The sequence below is a fragment of the Arachis stenosperma genome, chromosome 5 (assembly GCF_014773155.1).
Source record: "Arachis stenosperma cultivar V10309 chromosome 5, arast.V10309.gnm1.PFL2, whole genome shotgun sequence".
NCBI lineage: Eukaryota > Viridiplantae > Streptophyta > Magnoliopsida > Fabales > Fabaceae > Arachis > Arachis stenosperma.
The window spans coordinates 35,052,453-35,073,473 of record NC_080381.1 but is presented as its reverse complement, the minus strand read 5'-3'; the positions used below and the strand labels follow the sequence as shown (position 1 = coordinate 35,073,473).

Below are 21,021 nucleotides of genomic sequence, written 5' to 3'. Positions count from 1 at the left end.
AAATTATTGTTGTATTATTTTCGATTATAAAAAAGTGGTGTGTTTTAATTTAGTACAAAGATAATTACAAATTGAATGATTTTGATTTGTGTTTTAGAAATTTTTAAAAATTAAAGTTCATAAATTGAAAAATTAGATCTGTGTAAGTTCACAAATTGGAGGATCGATTTTGTATAAGTCTAACAATCAAAGGGTCAACTTTATGTTTTAAAAATTTTAAAAAATTAAAGTTTACAAATTCGGGAGTCAATTTTATGTTTTAAAAATAAAAAAAATTAAAGTTCACAAATCAAAAAATTGATTTGTCATTTCTATATAAAAAAATATACTAGATTTCACATATTATTAAAAGAATATTACTATGAATCCAATATCAAAATTAAAAAGCATGTACCGAAATTCTTTTGAGCACGAATTATAAACTCTAAAAATCAATCACTAATTAGTTATATTATATACCAAAAATATATTGACAGTTTTTTTTAAATATAAAAAATAATATATATTAATATATTCAAATATATAAGTGGTAGATAATTTTTATGGTGTAAATTCGTTGGTTCGGCCTTGCCTGGATGGAAAGAAGTGGTATTGATTGCAACAGAAGTTGAAAGAAAACCATATCTCTTTATAAGGAATAGAATCCAGTTCGGAATCTAGAAACTCTCAAGTAACTACTTTACAACTTTGCCTTTTGAATCTTGATGATTGGGTTTATATTAAAGGTTTCTTCTTTCATGAAGTACCCACAAGGCCACAACAAGACAAAGGTGATGTGTTATTGTTACTCTAGAGAAAAAGTGAAGTAAAAACAAAAGAGATAGTAGGGGGGATTCACGGTTAGGGGTAAGAAAAGAATGATCAATGAAGCATTGAACATTTTATTCTGTTCTCCAAACTTTTTATTTAAATTATTTAAATATTTTATTTACTAAAATATTAAACGTATAAAATATTTAAATTTTTATATTGCCATTATACATTTTACTATACAGAATAAAAGATAAATAGATATAAAAATTAAATATTGTGCATACCTTAAAAAAATATCCCATACATTAAAATAAAAGTAAAAAAAATTTCAGTCTAGTATATTTAGATATGTTACCATTTGATTTATTTTAATTTTTTTATGTCGTCTAATATTATTTAAATAATTTAAAATTTTAAAATTATATTCATATAAATATTTTAAAGTTACATATATCAAGTGTACAATATTCAATTTTTGTATTTATTTATCTTTTATTCTATGCTATGATGTATATACCGATACAAAACACGATACGATACAGAAAATGCCGACACATTAATTTTAAAATTTTATAAGATAGATAGACATATATATATATAATATAAAATATTTTTTAAATAAATCGTAACGATATTTTGATATTTTATTAATATTAAAATAAAAATTATTTTTTAATTATTTTTAATATATTATTTTAATTATATAATATATTTAAAATATTTTTTATTTTAAAAAATAATAATATATACTATTTTTAAATTTATTTCAAAAATATATGTTAATAATAAAACTAAATATATTAACACATAATAATATTTAAAAATATATTTATTCATATTTTAAAAAATAAAAAATTTATTAAAATATAATTAAATATAAAAAAATATCAAATTATAACAATAAATATGTATTCAAAATATGTCCATTCAAATGGCTTCGAGCTGTATAATGACGGTCTAAAAACTTAAATACACTCAATGGTAAATAAAATATTTAATTTTATTTATAAATTAAAAAATCGCACCTGTCCCTTGTGGTTTCACTCTAGTGATCTAGTCTTTCATGTCTGGGAATTTATTTTAGGGTCCTCTTTTTGTCCCATTGGGGCCACTGATTCTTAACTCTTCCATGGTTTGTTCAGTACTTGAGAGTGAGATATCAATGAACGATTATTGTTTTTTTATTATTATAATTTCTTCTTTACAGGCCATTGTAGCTGAGTAATAATTCTTGGTTCTTCCATTGCTGAATGAATTTGGTGTAGGTGTGAACCTTATCTGAAAGTTTAAAGGTAAACCCCATTTCTCATTAATGTTGTTTCAGATTAAAGTTTCAATCTTTTTTGTCTTTTTTGTTTTGTTTTGCAAATATCTGGCTCAACGGTTTTGTGGATTCACCAATTGATGATGGTGTTTTTCTTTTTGGTGGTAGTCTGAGTTGTACTTGTGTTGGTTGCTTGCAATTATGAACACAATTTGTTGATTTTATTATATTTTGTAAAATGTTATTGTCTCTGCTATTTAAGCAAGATGGGAGAAACATCAGCTTCCAATGATGGCTTGCAAGCTTCTGTTTCATTGGGTAGATTTGAGAATGATTCATTGTCTTGGGAGAGATGGTCTTCTTTCTCTCCAAACAAGTACATGGAGGAGGTTGAGAAGTGTGCCACACCTGGATCAGTGGCACAGAAAAAAGCCTACTTTGAAGCTCATTACAAGAAGATTGCTGCCCGCAAAGCCGAATTGCTTGCACAAGAGAAGCAAAATGAAGATCAAAATGGTATGCATATCACTGGCGAAAATTCCGGTGCTGGTGCAGTCTTTGATGTATTCAACAAACCAGGTTATGTTGAAGTGGTTAAGATAGAATCTAGTTCTGTTGATGAGATTAGTAGGAGCTACGTAGTTTCTAGAGATTATGTAAGTTCTTCAGCCAAGGCAGAGAATGAAGAACTGAAAACCGGATCACATAGTTCGCAGTTGACAGATAAGCCTGAAGAAGTTGTCAGCACGAAACAAGAAGAAAGTATTGATGTTGAAGTTGAAGATGTGAAGAAAATTTCGCATGTCGTGTACAAGGTCAAGGAGACAGGAAATGCCGCAGAAGTTGAAGTAAAAGAACTGACACTGGATCATACTAAGAATGTTGAAGCAAAGCATCTGACATTGGATCATCCTAGGGAATATAAGGTTTGCATTCCTATATCTGTCGAATTCATCTTCATTTTCGGGAAAACATTGGTGAAATCATAATTTTTCTTGCTTCAAGATTGGCTCTACCTAGACGCCTGTTCTCACCATCTATTTTTGATAGGTTACCCCCATAAAAAGGGAAAGCAATGTGGCCAAGACAAAGAAGACATCAATGCGACCTACACCTAAGATATCCCAAATTTCAACACCAAGAAGTTCAAGTTCAAAGCCTACATTAACTCAAACAAAGCTACCAGCATCCAGTTCTTCTACTAAAAATGCAGATTCTCCATCTTTATCAAGGAAGCAAATTGCTTCAAGTGGCCAGAGCAGAAAAGTTGCTAACAAATCCCTTCACATGTCCATGAGCTTGGGACTAAGTAATCATGATCCGGCTCCTCATAGTACAGTGGGGAAATCTTTAATTATGCAGAAAATGGGAGATAAGGACATAGTGAGACGAGCATTTAAGACATTCCAGAACAATTACAACCAGCCAAATTATTCTGGTGAGGACAGATCCTTGGTGAAAAGACAGGTATGGAAAATCTTTATGAACAATTGTTGTTTACTGTTGATATGTCGGTAATGCCGCATTGATTTGGGAATGCTTTCCTATGTATATCTTGGGCAGGTTCCTGCAAGGGGGACAAAGCCAAAGGTTTCTACCTCTACAGCTCCGCAGAAAGAAAATGGACAGTACGTAAATTTTTGCTGGACTGATAATGTGTTTTGATTTGCACCCGTTTAATTCCTTAATGCAATCTGTGTAACCCCACTTTGTTTACCAATTACATTCGGTTGATGAATCTCGACAAGATTTCGAATGTGTGTTTTGCTTTAGCCTACCATCAGATGATGTCGTGTTTTTGTTTTGTTTCCTCAAGAGTACAAACTTATCAACCATAAAGACTGCATAAATGATGAAACATTGGAAGTTAATGTTATATGAAGTAATTCAGTTTTGGTTATATTTAGCTCTAACTTGATCCATCCACAAATATTCCTTAATTGAAATTGAGCAAAACTATCCGTAAAACCATCGTTGTATTTTTTATTGAGTTAGAAAGTTGTATGAGAAAATATGATTACCTTTATTGATGTAATGTAACATAAGGTCAATTTTCTATGTTATGACTCTGTTGAAGTTTTTTCTATAATAGGCCAACAAAGGTTGAGAGTATTGATAGAAGAAGTGCAGATTCTGTACAAGCTACTTCAGTTCTGAGAAGAGATGTTAGAGCGGAGAAAGGGAAAGAGGTAAGGAGTGGCTCTTGATGTTTGCCTATACATTAGATTTCCTTTGATACTGGGAGTTCTCATTGGATTTTGAAAGTAATGCTTATTTCTACTGACCAAAACATGCTCTCGCCTTTTGTCTTTTAAACAGTCCTTTAGAAAAATAGAGGAAAAATCGAATACAAAAATGGTGGTAGAAAGAACACATCTTCAACCAAAAATAAAGGTACTCTTTCATATATCACAGTGTTTCTCTATGGAAGATATGTGCATACATTTATAGTGAATCAAAGGCAACTGCTTAAAATATGTAGCTGAATTTTATAGGATGGGTAATCCTAGGTTATATTGTTATTTTCAAGTAGATAAAATATGCATAAATTGGATGTTTTTCTGAACTATCTATTCTTCAATGCAGGAGGAAAAAGAGGCAGAGATAAAAAAGATAAAACCTAATTTCAAGGCTTACACCTCTACCAGCATATTGGCCAGGACAAAAAGTGTCAAAGACAAAGAGTCATTCAGAAAAGGTATGCATTATACATCTCATTTTTTATTTATTTATTTATAATTTTATGCAAAACACCCTCCTGCACCTGTATTTGTACCTGGTACAGGCACTGCATTCCTACCTATGCATCATCATCTTGGTAATTTGTAGTATTTATTGCCTTACAATTTTTATGTGCTTAAACTTACATCAAACATTCTAAATATCATCTGTTATTACATTTTAAAGACAAGTGTATAAATGATTACATATCTAAAAGCTTTACCTTTAACTTGAAGTTAGCTAAAGCTTGGACTATGGAGATTCGTGAGACACTTGGCTGTCTAGTTTTGCTGTTAGACTTATTTTTTCCACTGTCAAAATGAACTTGTATAATGTTTGCTGGGTCAGAATAGAGATAGTAGTAGGAGTTCTTGCTGTGCACATTCTAACAGCATTTCTAGGAAACGCTCCCTTTGAGATATGAACATTTGCTGACAAATCGCCCAGTCTTTACCTCGACTGCATGATGAATCCTTTTAAAGTAGGAACTTGATTACAAACTTCTAAACTATACGGACTTCCAGTAGTTAAACCTATTAAATACTAACTCATTTTCATAATTTAGAAACATCCCCAATTCTTTGAGTGGTAATATCGATACTTTATTTACATGTATGTGCCAGAGCCCAGGCAGAAAAGAGGGTCCGGTGTAGGGTGAATTCAAAAAATTGGATTAAATGAAGCATTGACAAAGGCTGCAGCCTGCATGTTCTAAACTTATATTCCAGCTTACAAATATTCAGTTCCTGTATTGGATAATCATTCAATGTATTTTATTCGTCCAGGTTGATGCTAAGATTGGGAACCCTTGGTAGCCGCCCACTGCCACAGGTGGTGAAGGTAAAGATAAAGAGAGATCAAAGAAAAAGAAAGAGTGAAAAAAAAAAAAATCTGAAATACACCATTGATTCAGATATATGATAGTATATCTTATATCTGTTGAGGGGAAATTTTTATCGGAGCTCGTGAATCATGGAAGGACTAGGAAGAAATTAATTGAAAATGGCATCTATAGTTGATAATTAATTTCTTCCCTCACACCCCCTTCTACAATAAGATTTAGACAACATTGTACAATGTCTTTAATGATGTTGTTTTTCTTTTTGTTTTAGGCATACATTTCTTGTAGGTAGTTGCTCCTTTTACATATTCCCCCCTCTTGAGTCTTGATCCATTGTAGACCATTATCAAACAAAAATGCTTAGGTTTATATAGTTGCAGCAACCAATTATCCCATTCACGTGCAATAGTGCAAGACCTTCTTGTTATGTGGGGAAACAGGGTGAAGAATTTCCAGAATCAGGTAATCCAAGACTTGTAAAGTTGGCTACAAGATGCAGATTCACTCGAGCTTGGCATGTATACGTTCTTCAATAAGCTCTCTATTTGTTACTATATGTTGATAATTCAGTAAGAATTGTACTAGAAACTTAGAATGCAGTTAGTTTAGTTCTATAGGAGTTGCTTTTAGTCTTTCTAGTGTTTAATACTTCCACATGTGTTAAATTCATGTATAAGTACTGAGTAGTGGGGAAGCATAGTTACTACTTAAAGAGTTAAAGCCAATCCTTGTAATAATATAATAATAAATGGTGAAAGAACTTACTTTTCTATATGATATCACTAATTAGATGAATTGAAGATGTGTATCGAAAGAAATTGAAAGAATCAAAGATCCTTGTACACCATTAGAACCTAGAAGCTTCTCCAAGAACATGGTTCTCTATACAAAATTATAAATGAAATGTGCAGTTACACGTTGAAAAGTGAAAACATTCCAAATTTCGAATCATTTTGGCCCTTGCAATGTTGTTTTTCATTATGGGGTTTGAACTCTACCTTTTGATGTACAATAAAACGTTCAGATAGAAAAAAAAAAAATTGAATTGTTTAGGCCTATGGTAACCTTGGTTATCTCTAGTGACTAAGATTAGGCCAAACCAGGATTCATTTGAGCTGCTTGCTATGTTCAAGTGGGTTCAAAACCTCAAAAGTCCTTTCTACTTTGTGCCCTTCCTCTTCTGCATGTTACGAGCAATCTCAATGCATGCTTGATCAACCATTCCCAGAAAATCCTTCACTATCTCAAACAGTTGAAGTGGTTGTTCACTCTCTTTCCATGCCCCTCCTCCTTGATAATAAGCTGTTGTTTTCTTCACAAGCTGCATCACCCTTCCATGTTCTTCACTCACCAATTTCACTTCTTCCTCAGCTTCTGATAGAAAACGGTTCATTTCTCTTGCAAAATTCCCTCCTTTATCATTTCCTCCACACTTCAAAACGAGTTCTCGAATCTCAGCTATCCTTGCTGAAAGTGCTGAGATTGAACCAACAAAACTTTTGTAATCTGTTAGTGTTGCTTTCTTTACATTGGAGAACTCAGAACTGACCCCTCCAACAATTGGCAATCCTAGTATTATGTATTCCCTTTTTCTTTGTTCATCTGAAACAGAATTCTCAGTGTTTCCACTGCTAATACTGCTGCTACTTCTACTTCTGCTGCTACTTCGGCTCATGCTGTAGTCTCGATTGAGAACAGCACGTTTGCCTTCAGATCGGACCACTTCCTCAACCACAAAGTGAAGCAATGTGGTTTTTCCATCGGTGCTCTTCACATCAGAAAGTTTCCTAAGAGAAGCCAAGTTGAAAGCTTGAGCATTACCTCTATGAGTACCTGCATTCATGCGATTTCCGGCCTTAAGCACTGCTTCAAGAAGCTTCAGGAACACTCCTTGGTTCCTAAGCTCCTTACATCCCAACTCAAGTGTCTGCAGAAACTCCTTGATTTCGACAATCTCGGCATCATAGTTCAGCCTGAACAGCATGGCATTCAAGCGCTTAAACGCCGAAGGAACGGCTTTGAGAGTATGATACAGGAAGGACTCCGCTGCAGGAAGGTTTTCAGGATCTCCTCTGTATTGGAGTATTAGAGATTGCTCTTCTTCTGTTGGAGCAACTCTAGAAAGCTTTTCAATGGTGTCTGTGTTGAGGCCATGACCATCAAGGAGTGCATCAATGACTTCTTTTCTTGATATTGCAAGAGATTTCAACACAATGGCAGTGTTCTGTGATTTTCTTGGGTCAAGAAGGGTGGATGCCTTTGTTGATGGAGCTGAGGCAGAGGAACCCTTGCTTGGACTCCCTGACTCATTCGCTTTTGGGGTGTTGTGGTTAACAACATAGCCAAAGAGAGCTTCCATAAGATCATCATCGACCCTGAAGAATTATATGTAAACAATAAGTGCCAAATTCAAATGATCAAAATTTGCATATTAGTTTCAGAGAATTGAATGTGATAGGAATATTAGTATTATACCTGAAGGAGCCACGGTCAATTTTGTCCCAAACCATGGAGTGATCAAGATTAGCATTGACTTTATCCCAATGCAGAGGCTTCAGTTTCACTTGACGATTGCCGGTTTCTTGCATATCTTCATCTTTAGATTTGCCTTTTCTCGAGTATGATGGTGCTTCAATAGGGGTAGGAGGTGGTTTTGATGATGACTTTGGATTTCCTCCCTTTGGTGGCCCCTTTCTAGAAGGAATCAGTGGAGGCGGCGGTGGCGGGGCTTGGCTCTTTCTACCAGTAATTGGTGGAAGAGGAGGTGGTTGTGGTGGAGGTGCTTGGCTCTTTCTTTCTGGTACTGGTGGAGGACATGGTGGTGGCACTGCTTGGCTCTTTGGAATTGGTGGCGGAGGTGGTGGAGGTGGCGGTAGTGTAGGTGCTGAACTTTTTCTATCTTGAATTCTTGGAGTGGAAGGTGAAAGTGGTGTAGGAGTTGATGATGAAGAAATGGAGGGTGGTTTTGGGCGAACAAAATCAAGTTTATCAAAACCATTAATTGGAGGAGGAGGATGAGGTGGTGGAATCTTCATAATAGTGTATGGTTCTACAGGAAATATATTCAAATGTGAAGAATTTGAAGATAACCCTCTTAGCAAAGGAGTTTCTTGAACATTAGATTCAGGTTGTGTCCTTTGATCATAATATCCTTCGTGATCGTTTTCTTTGTTTTTGTGACTTTTACCCAATACCTCTTTTGAGTTCTTACCATCTTGAAGCCTTTTCCAATATACAACATCCAAACCATTCTCATCAACAATCAGCCCTTTTATGTTACCTTCCATTCTCTCGTACACACTCACCTGAGGTTGAGGTTGAGGTTGAGGCTGAGGCTGAGGCAGAGGCACCACAACATTCCTATGATCTCTATGTGTTGCAGAAGAAGCCATGGTTGTTGTAGTAGTGTTGGTTATGTCAATTCTCTTCTTTGCTCTGAAGCACCTTAGACCTAAGAAGAACACAATTCCACAAACAGCTAGTGTGCATGCTGCAGTTGCAGCTACAGCCTTTGCTACTTTACTGTTTGATGATGGTACTGCCACTGACGATTCTTCTGGATTTATTGTTGGTAATGGTGGTTCTTCTGCTGTTTCAATTGGATAGAAAGTTTCAATGTTCTGAGGATCAAAATTGGTTTGGGAGTAACATGTTTGTATCAAAAAAATATGTGAAACAAAGAGAAGGCTCAGAAGAAGTACAGCATTCTTCAGAGCCATAACATTAGAGAATGAAGCATGGATTAGATTACATTCATCACACGGTTTTCTAAATCCTAAGACAAGAAATTTTAATGCACTTTTTCTTCTTCTTCTTCTTCTGTTCTTTCCGTTGATTATAATTGAAAGTTTGTCCATTTTCTTGTTATATTGGTTTTGTTAGTGTCTGAAAGTTTCAAAAGAAGTAAGCTGATAAATGTCGTTAGTTGGTAGTTTCCAATTTCATTAAACCATGCAATGACCAACATGACCCTGGATCTTAGAAATGATAAATGGCGTAGTTGAGGGGTATTTTAGTACTTTTGTGGCAGGATTTGGTCAAACTACAAAAGGATATGTGAATTAAGTAGTGTTTGAAAGAGACTTGTCACTTGTGCACTATTCCACTAACTATGTCAAACATGTTAATATTGCATCCGGGGTTTGAGGTGGCACTAGAATAATGATCCAAATCCAAAAGCTTTTTTTCTTTTTTGAGTCAAATGCCATTAATTTATCATCATGGCACAGTTATCCTATCTTTGACTTTGCCTTAATATACTACCAATTATAATTAAAGGTATCTTATTTATATACATTAACTTGCGAGTTATTCTGATTTATATATTGTTGAATGAATTAGACCGTGAATATTTAAAAAAAGATAAAGAAAATAAATTATTAATTAACATAGCATACTATTTAGTAGCAAATAATATGCGAGTTAAAACTAAAAATGGTGTCTCATATATTATTTTAATGATTAATGAAAAGTTAGATTAGTTGCTTCTAGAAGCTAAAAAGGCACAAGAAGGAAGGGAGAAGTTCCATTACAGAAATTTGTGGTGAAGGATTTGGTTGACTTGATGGTCATGCTGACGCCAACCTATATAGTAAGGATCCAAGATGTTTTGTTTAAACTTTGAAAGACAAATGCTCTTGTGGAGACATCGTTAAGTGTAGATAATATTGCAAATTGTTAAATTATTTAATATATTTAATTTAAATATATTTGATTAAATAATTTAAATATTCGTAATGTTATTTTTATGTGAAGACAGTTTTATGAAAGTATATCTACTTTTTTAAAATGGATAAAGATATTAAAAATATTTTTTTAAAAATATTTTTTAAAAATTAAAATTTAATTATTTAACACATATAATTAATTAAACTGTATTATTTTTATTAAAATTAAATCGAATAAATTAGTTTAGCTAAAAAATTAATAAATTAAATTTTAAATTGATTTAAATTAATATTTTTTATAAAAAATAACTATAATATTCTTATTATAAAAAATAACTAAAATATTAATATTATATATATATATATATATATATTAATTTTGAAAATTGTAAATTCTAATCCTACGACGGTAGAGAAGAAGAAAAATAAAATTTAGAATTTTTAAAATTAATATATATAATAAAAATATTTTAGTTATTTTTTATAATAGGTGTATTGTAGTCATTTTTTATGAAAAATAATATTAATTTAGATCGATTCAAAATTTAATTCACTACTTTTTAGTTAAATTAATTTGTATGGTCTAATTTTAATAAAAATAATACGATTTAATTAATTATATATATTAAATTTTAATCATTAAAAAATATCTTTAAAAATATATTTTAAACGTTTTTATCAAGTAACTCCCTTTTAAAATGGCCTATTTGTATGGTGTAGTAGTTGGAAACTAACATACATACATAGTGTTGTATCTTCACATATATATGAATCAATTCTCTTTCTCATAGGATTAACGTGAGATTATTATTTACATTAAGTCACTGTTGGTTACTATGCAGGAGTTATTAAAAAAATATATAAAAAAATAGCTACTCATATGTTGTTAATATTTTACAACGAGATTTTATTTTGTAATAATTATTTATTTATATACAAATTTTTTTATCTTTTTATAATATATTACTATTTATTTTTTTTAATTTTCACTTTTATTTAAAAATAAAAAAGGTAAATATTGTGAAATCAATTTGTAACTCAATTACTTAATTATTTATGTGATTATCAAGCAACTAAATACATATTTATTCTCTAATTTACAAAACTTAACAAATACATTGATAAAAATATTAGTTTAACCTTTTATTTAACATATTTATTTTTGTTATATCTGTAATCATATTATATCTATTTTTACGTATATATCTTTTTCAAAAATATTCTTAATATTTTTTAATGGTGTATTAAATTAAAATTTTAAAATTAATTGTAACATATGATAAAAATAAAAATTAAACTAAATAGATATTACAAAAACAAACACATGCACAACCCATTTAACTCAACTCCAAATATAATCACAGTAAAAAATTTTCTAACCCACCCATTTAATTAACTACTTTACTAACTTTCATAAATCTACATAGCAATTTTTCTCTTTTCCTGACCAAGATCATAAAACTCATCATAATTGGGGTCTAACTGCTACCTGTTACAATCAAGTCACAAGCAACCCTAAATCCAAATAAGTGAACAAATCTAGCGGTCACTCAACGACATAAAGAACAAACCTGTCGCGCCGTCACGTGTTTGTCATTGCTGCCCACCCGTCGCGCCGGTCACGTGCTCGCCATTATAGTAGATTAATAAAAATAATTAATAACTACATTATAGTTGATATACTTAACACAGGATTTAGAAAAAATAAACAACACATGACATGTTACTTTTTTTTTATTAATTAAATAATTATAATTCAAATTAATTTTAACAAAACAACTTAAAATTATAATTTCAATTTTATCACGTGCATAACACGGATTATTACACTCGTTAGCGTACTAAAAATGCATGTTGTTTGGGAATAAAAAATACTACCTATCCTTTAAATTTCAGCCTTTAGCCAATCTTTTAATTTAAATAATATTATTTAATTAAAATTTAATTAAAATACATTTTTATTTTTTAAATAAACACATAATTAATTAAAATTAATTTAAATTTTAAACACCTAAAATTTTTTTAATTTCTTATCCACATAATAAAGCAGTTACCTTACTCTATCATTTTCTTCTCTCTCCCGTATACATGCTCTCTCTCTCTCCATGTACGTAAAGTAGATAAAATCAATAAAAACTTTTTTTCTTCTTTGCAGGTAAAGAAACACTTGCTTGAATATGTACTTAATATTTTATTATTATTATTATTATTATTATTATTATTATTATTATTATTATTATTATTATTTGTTTCATCGTTTTATGTGACTACCAATTTTGTATTTTTCTTTTTTTTTTATCCTAGTATGTTAAGGAATATAAGAATCAACTTCTTCAGTTATGTTTAAAAATATAATAATTTATTTATTTAATAATAACTAAATTGATCTTATTTGATTTTAATAATGAAGTTGTTACAAATAAAATAATTTATATTTTAATTTATTTGAGTAAATTTATCATAAAAAATCAAAATATTTGAGTAATTCATATTTTCTTTTACTCTAGTACTCTTTTTAACATTTTCTTTTGACATCTGTTATCTTTCTTCTATTCTAATAAATCTAGTTTAATTATATATATATATATATATATATATATATATATATATATATATATTAAAATGTGACTTCAATTTTAGATCTGTTCGTAATTCAAATTATGTACAATTATATTATTTTATGTGTTATGAAAATTTAATGTAGTATTTTAAATATATTTACGATACATTTAAAATAATAAATAACAAAATTAACTTATTAACTAAATAATATCACCTCTTCTCTTTTGTATCTAATTATATTTTAGTTCTGTATGTTTGTGTTTAAACATTAATTTTTTTCTTTCTCGCGTAATTATTTTTGTGGTAGTTTTTTTTTATTATTTTATATATGTTCATAGCACATCTAAAATAATAAGATTACACATAAAATACTTTTAGTACACATCTAAAATTTATTTAATTTGTGTTTATATTTTTCTTAACAAAAATAATTTTTTAACACATCCAAAATTCGTTCAAATTCATATTTATAGTTTTTTAATATAAATAATTTTATAACACGTCTAATATTATAAAATTGCACACTAAATAATTTTTTAACACATTTAGAACTCATTCAAAAATAATTATGTTCATTACTCTTTTTAATTAGAACTGAAAAGAATCATTCATATATACCAGTCTTAAAATAAAAAAAATTGATTTTAATAGTATTATTTTAATTTTAGTTTAGTTAGTGGTTTTTTTGGATTTGTTATTTTTGTTTTATTAGGTTTAAATTTAAATTTAAATTTAAATATTTTAATTTTAAAGAGATATAATTTTAAAATTTAAATATATAAAAAAAAGATTTGAGATATAACATCTGAAAATAATTATTATAATAAATAATGACTAATTAAAAAATAAATTATAATAAATATCTAATTTTACTGTTTTGGAATTATCGGCAGTGTGAATTTGTTAATATTTGTAAGAATTCTTCATTTTCACACATAAATTTGAGCAACTTGTATGCTTTGATTTGTAAATGAAATAGGCTTTTATTTTTTCCAGTAATACTATAGAAAAATAATAATATAAATTTATCTTATTATTTAACTTAATATTTATAATTTTATTATATGTAACGTATATAATTTTATACATATAATATCTATACCTATATATTTATTACATCAAATATTCTTTAATTATTTCAACAACCATTAAAATATATAAAATAAAAAATACTAATTAAAAATAAGATAATTTTAAGTTGCTTTAACTTATTTCTATTCACTTTTAAACATTTTTGTTTTTCCTTTAGTCAGGAATTGTATTCAAGATGAGCACTCCCAAATCACCTTGCAAAAGAATAAGAATTAGACCTGATTTGATAAAATTTTTTAAAGAGGTGTGTGGTAAATAAAAAAGACCATATATATTTATATTGGTAGTTTTTAAAAGATCGAAATACTTTTGAAAGTATCTAAAATAAAATTTTTTAAAGTTGATTTGTATTTTTTAAAATTTAAAAGTCTAATATAACTTCATATATTAATTAATTTTTAAATTTAACACTTAAATTTATGTCTTTTATAATTTTTAAATTTTAAAAATTATTTTACCAAACGTAAGCGTTGTTATTTGTATTTATAAAAAATAATTTTTAATTTAATTTATCAAATATAAATACTACACTTTTTAAAAAATTATTTTTTAAAAATTAATTTTTACAAATTATTTTTAAAAAATAAAAACTTTATCAAATTAAATTTTAAAGTCTCGCCATCTTTTAACACGTCTTTCCTTGATTACTAGTAAGCTAGAAGTTAGAAAAATAACTCATATTTTTCTTCAAATTGAGCGTGAAAATTACTGTACAAGTTCAAATATCATAGACTGTTCAAATCTTCCAGTCAATGATAGACAGGTTCAAAACTTCAAATACAGATGTATGCGTTTATATCAAGATTAATGAAAACATGAATAAATAATGAATGCAATAAATAAAAGACTTCACTAACTATTATAATTTATGATTTATACTATTATCTATGGCCATAGCTCCAAATTCAACCGTGATATGATGAATATTAACTTTGGGACGTGACCTAAAAGTTCGGACAAAAGTAACATATGTAACAAAGAAAGAAAGTTTAGTTATGCCGAACTAACTATGTGCCTTGCAGTAATTAAGAAGATGGGTTTGGTAATTTAACACTATGAAATGTAAGCGTCCCTCATATATGATTATTTATTTCAGAATTCAAAGGAAGTTGTGAATCTTGTTAAGTAGTATTAATTTCATATTTTTCATAAAACCAAAAATTTTTAGTTAGAACCTATTTTATTTAATATTTATTAAATATTAAATAAAGCAAATTTTGACTAATTTTAACTAATTTTTTTTATTTATCAAATATTTTCAAAATTCTTAATACCTCATTCGCATTTTTGGACTCTCTCTAAACTTCACATCAATCTCCATCCACTACTACTCCTACTTTGTACAGCATATTATTTATTAGGAAACGTTTCAGGTACTCCATTGTACTTTATTGGAGTTTCAGTTCTCCAGTGTTTTTCAGCATTCAGATTTATTGTTAAATATTTGAATGGTTTAGATTTTAGGTAAGGTGGGTATTGTGATTATTAAGGTAGGAGGATGTATGTTGAACTTTCCACCGGCAAAGACGTTACGGAGTAAGATTATGTGAAAATACCCATTGTGGATAAGCCAAGCTGATGTGACAATGGGCCCAGCAGGTATTATATTGGCATCCAAAATTCAATAAAAAAAAATGTTCACCCTCGTTATTAGTGCATCTTTCAATAATAATAATAATAATAATAATAATAATAATAATAATAATAATAATAATAATGAATGTTGTATTATTAAATAATCTTGTTTCAGTTTTATTTATTTATTTATTACAAATTGGCACATCTAAAAATAATATTTTTAGATATTAATTATATTTAAATTATTATTTTTTAAAATATATTTATATTTGTCTAAACTCTAAAGTGATATTTGTTTTGAAAAAAAAAAGAGTATGTGACTTCTTGAATTCGTAAAAAAAAAAAGAAAAACACTAATTGAAATTAAAGAAGAAAATAAGGGAATAAATAACGGATATTAAAGAGAGATTAAATAATGCAATGTGAAATTTTTTTTAGTTTGTATATTTTCTAGATTTGGACCCACCAAAAGAACCCAATCGGAACCCAATCTAACACTAACACACTTCACACAACTTAAGCATTAATAGATAATGAGAAAAGCCATCATCCTCATTTATAATAATTCATGTTATTATATATGAGTAGATGTTAACGAAGCCATCATTATCCATATAACTCCAACCCATTGAAAAGTAAACTTACCTAGTTTTACAACAAAATTAAAGTAAATGACGGATGTAGCCAAGTAATTAACAATACGTAATTTCACTTTTGCTTATATATTAATCACACAGATAATAACATTCTAGTTGTTGCAAAGCAAGGAGTTACAGAGATTGTATATTAATTAACATGCCATTGTTGAGTTATAACCGTTGTGTAGGTGTTTGTATGCAAGAGAACGAATGTTAAGGGTCTCAGCAGTCGCAACAATTTTGAATTCCAAAGTAAAGAGGCTTAATTTTAAAGCGATTATGTTGGAGGCCACGATTAATGCATAAGCTAGTTAGACAGTGGGAATAAGAAGTTCCAAAACCAAAATATTAGGATGAAAACTTACTAGACACCATAATCCTTGGGTTAAGCATAAGTTAATAGAGATAAACTGCCTACTAAAAAAGAAATTAAGATCAGGATAGAAAACTATATTTCAATTTTCAGAACCAACAATAACACTCATCTACTCTAAACAACACGGTCACACAACATCGCCCCCTGCCACAAAACTCCCACCCACAGACTATTTGGTCCAGTGTTTGTTCATGGAGTTAAGCATCAACAATGCCGTCTCCGGCCACCGTATGGAGCAACCTTGCAGCAAAACAAAATACAACTTATAACTGCTTCAGATCCAACACGTTTCGGCCAGACGCTGCGCCGCCCCCGACTAGAACCACTCCGGCCAGCCAGTTACTATACCATCAAACTCGCCAGGTGCGGACAGGCGACTCAGAGAAAAAATCTAACTCCATCTGCCGCAGATCTGCCTATGTATTCACCTCCTCCAAAACGGGCGCAGCTTGACGGCCTAAAACGTTCTTCTCTCTGGCAATTGCACAAAACAGGTCTCCTCTTTCTTGCTTTCAGCTTCCCAATCTGAACACAAAAACACCGCGCATTTAGCGTCCAGCTGCGCTTTCTTCCACATTAAGACAAGCCTGTTCATTGAACCTTTTTCCTTTTCTCAGTCACCCTTTTGTGTCTTTTCCATACTTGGATAAGGGATATTTGTGTCATTGCCACCTTACTCCACGACAAATTGTATGCTAGCTACGGGTTCGTACATGGAGTATCGAACTTCCAAGAAAGGACGTTGGAGTACCTGAAACGTTTCCTATTTATTATACCATTGATCATATGCTTCAAATTTCCTACTTCACAATTAATTGGGCTGTTGATAATGTCGCTGAACACAAAATTCCTTTACTACCGTGTTTTTCTGACGTAATTTGTCAGTTGTCATGGCAACAAATAAAGGTGTGTTTGGGATTCACTTTAGAGAAGAAAGAAGTTTGTTTGAATATCTTAAACGTTCTACTTTTATGTTTGACAATCTTTTAGAACTCTCAATCCAAAAGTGCTTACACATCTAAACGTACGTTTACCTGAAGCAAAAACTTATAGCTTCTGCGTTCGCGTTGGGGAGATTTGGTTACTATTAAAAAATTAGATGAATTTTTTTTCTTTTCTACTAATTTTACCCTTCATTTTCTTCCCATATAACTTTTATAATAACTCTTTGTGTACGTTCTTCGTTCCAATTTTTTTTTCATACAAATTTATTTCAATCACGATCCTAAGTAAAAAATTTATTACTTTTTGTTTATATAAATTCTTTTTTTTTTTATATTTTATTGTACTATATTTATGTTGTGCATAAATTTTTTTATTTGATATTATTCATATGAATTTTATTTACTTTTTATTGTAATTTTTTTATATAATATATGTTGTTGATCGTAATTATTATATACTATGTTTGCATAATTTTTTTTCGTTTTTATTGTACTTTTGACCGTACTTTATTTTCATCTTTATTATATACTAATTATAAGTAACAAAAGAGTCATAAATAATAAAAATTTATAGTCCAAAATGATACTAAATTAAAGAGTACTAAATACTAACAGTATTACAAAAAATTATAGAACTTTTTTTTTGACATTATAAAATGTATAATACTATCTTTCATATTTTTATTTTTTATTATATTTATTTTATTTATATGATAAATATTTTTTATATTTTTTTAGTGTAATATTTTTTCATGTATATTATTATTTTTATTATTTTTTAGTTCATATGAATTTTTTTATTATATGAATTTTTTTATGATATTTCTTATTATTTTTATGTATTTTATTATTATTTTATCATGTCTCTTAATAAGATCTATTCAAATATTTAAAGTAAAATAATAGAATAATAAAAAATTATTTAAATTGATATCTCTTTTAGTAATTTTTCATCTAAAAGTGATTTTGAATAGTATAATCCAAACAACATTTATTTTACTATAATCCATTTTGATATAAAAATTGCCAAACATAAATCACGTTAACATAAACTTACTTTTTATCAAAATCAAGTTTGTAAAATCAATTTTATACAAATTACAGTTTACAAACTGTAATCCAAACACACACTAAGTTTTTAAACCATCTCCAACGGTGAGAAATAGAATTAGTCCTTACACAAGTTCAATGGAACTAAGTCCCTTTAAATAGGGACTGGATATAACGAATAATAACTTGTCATTTGGCAAGTTATTATTTAAATAAATAATTATATAAAATTTTAATTAATTATATTAAATAATTATATTTTTATTTAATTAATAATTTATATTAATTATTTAAATAATAATTAAATCGTAATTAATTTATTAATAATTATAATAATTAATTAAAAATAATTAAATTTTTATTTAATTAATAATTTATATTAATTATTTATGTCATAATTAATATTGAATATTATTTATATTATTATATTAAATTAGCCGTTGTAAAATTAGTCGTTACAAAATTAGCCATTGGAAACTATCTGATACTATGTTACTGTTATTATTAATAAATTAATATTTTGTTACTCTATATATACCACTTAGATACACTTTTATTATCACACTTTTTACTACTTTTCTTCATCTTCTTCCAAGTTTACGAAATCAAAGTTCTGCTAATATTATTTTTTGTTCGAAAAAATGAATCCAAACCAACTAAACTCTTTCTTCAATTACTTACAAAACTTTTCTCAAATTCCAAATACCTAACAATCTCAAATCTCAAACTCTAAGTTCCAAATAAAACTTCACACTACCGAATATATTTCAAAATCGAAATCCACAAAATCTTTCTAATTTCAATTTTCAAGCTCCTTATAATAATCAATTTTCTATATTCCAACCGCAAAATCAAAATTCACAAACACCACATTTTCCATTTTCTTCCATATTTAACCCCTCTATCGGAAATGTTAGTCCAACTTCCTTGCTGTTTCCAACTCAATTTAGTGCATCAAGACATAACTAATCTAGTGTTGGTAGCTCTTTTAACCCATCCTCTCAGACTCCTATACAATCTAGTCCAATTTCGCAATATTCAGATTTTGCCAACCCTCGTGGATTAGATGCTATCGATCTCAATGATAATGATATTGAAGATCGGAGGCAAGATAGTTTTCAACACTAGCATTGGAAAGAGGATGAGATACTGATCAGTGCATGGTTAAATATTTCAACTGACCCTATAGTTGGTACCGATCAAAAGGGAGAAATATTTTGGAGTCGAATTCATAGCTACTGTGTAGAATTTTGCTCCGACATGACAAGGGGGTAGTTGCATGTAAGAAACGATGGTATAAGATCAACAAGGCTGTTGCACAATTTGCTGGTTACTACGATCAAGCTAGTCAAAACATAAGGAGTGGTTCGAACGCTGATGATATAAAGGAGTTTGCCTATTGGTGCACGAAATTGTGATACACAATGGCGCCAACAACTTGGTCACACAATTGTAATCTCACTTCTTTTTCACAACTTCGCACAACTAACTAGCAACTGCACTGGGTCGTTCAAGTAATAAACCTTACGTGAGTAAGGGTCGATCCCACGGAGATTGTCGGCTTGAAGCAAGCTATGGTCACTTTGTAAATCTCAGTCAGGCGGATTCAAATGGTTATGGAGTTTTAATAATTAAAAAGATGAATAAAACATAAAGTAAAGATAGAGATACTTATGTAATTCATTGGTGGAAATGTCAGATAAGCGTATGGAGATGCATTATTCCTTCTGAATCTCTGCTTTCCTACTGCCTTCATCCAATCCTTCATACTCCTTTTCATGGCAAGCTGTATATTGGGTTTCACTGGCGTCAATGGCTACCTCCCATCCTCTCAGTAAAAATGGTCCAGCTACGGGTTATGTAGGGCTAATCATCTGTCGGTTCTCGATCATGTAGGAATAGGATTTACTATCCTTTTGCGTCTGTCACTACGCCCTACAGTCGCGAGTTTGAAGCTCGTCATAGTCATCCCATCCCAGATCCTACTCGGAATACCACAAACAAGATTTAGACTTTCCGGATCTCAAGAATGCTGCCAATGGATTCTAGCTTATACCACGAAGACTCTGATTTCAAGGAGTTGAAGGCTCTGTTGTCAGGAGAGGCAATCAACACGCATGAGTCGGGAGTCCAAGAGATACACGCTCAATCTTAAGTAGAACGGAAGTGGTTGTCAGTCACGCGTTCATAGGTGAGAATGATGATGAGTGTCACGGATCATCACATTCATCAGGTTAAAGTGCGAGTGAATATCTTAGAACAAGAATAAGCTTGAATTGAATAGAAAATAGTAGTAATTGCATTAATACTCGAGGAACAACAGAGCTCCACACCTTAATCTATGGTGTGTAGAAACTCCACCGTTGAAAATACATAAGTGGTCTGGAGGTCCAGGCATGGCCGAATGGCCAGCCTCCCCAAATATGAAAATATGATATCCAAAATTCTCTATATGATCCGAAGATGAAAATACAATTGTAAAAGGTTCTATTTATAATGAAACTAGCTACTAGGATTTACAGAAATAGGTAAATG

The 21,021-nt window shown here is 29.7% G+C and overlaps 2 protein-coding genes across 5 annotated transcripts; one reads left to right on the top strand and one right to left on the bottom strand.

Annotated features, from left to right (window-relative positions):
• Positions 1-1,710: 1,710 nt before the first annotated feature.
• On the top strand, positions 1,711-6,368 carry LOC130981806 (protein WVD2-like 7). 4 transcript variants are annotated; one of them, XM_057905519.1, is made up of 9 exons: positions 1,711-1,734; positions 1,961-2,045; positions 2,284-2,943; positions 3,068-3,484; positions 3,581-3,645; positions 4,110-4,206; positions 4,337-4,411; positions 4,604-4,715; positions 5,524-6,368. In XM_057905519.1, exons 3-9 carry the CDS (start codon positions 2,284-2,286, stop codon positions 5,526-5,528), a joined length of 1,431 nt encoding a protein of 476 aa, XP_057761502.1. In that variant the 5' UTR covers positions 1,711-1,734; positions 1,961-2,045; the 3' UTR covers positions 5,529-6,368. The 4 variants fall into 4 exon arrangements, with proteins under 4 accessions (XP_057761502.1, XP_057761498.1, XP_057761501.1 ...); XM_057905518.1 differs by lacking the exon at positions 1,711-1,734 and adding an exon at positions 1,812-1,885; XM_057905516.1 differs by lacking the exon at positions 1,711-1,734 and adding an exon at positions 1,822-1,885 and having other exon boundaries at positions 2,280-2,943.
• A 73-nt stretch (positions 6,369-6,441) lies between these two features.
• On the bottom strand, positions 6,442-9,409 carry LOC130981805 (formin-like protein 4). Its single transcript, XM_057905514.1, has 2 exons — positions 8,055-9,409; positions 6,442-7,954 (listed from the first exon to the last, which is right to left on the bottom strand). Exons 1-2 carry the CDS (start codon positions 9,296-9,298, stop codon positions 6,739-6,741), a joined length of 2,460 nt encoding a protein of 819 aa, XP_057761497.1. The 5' UTR covers positions 9,299-9,409; the 3' UTR covers positions 6,442-6,738.
• Positions 9,410-21,021: the final 11,612 nt, after the last annotated feature.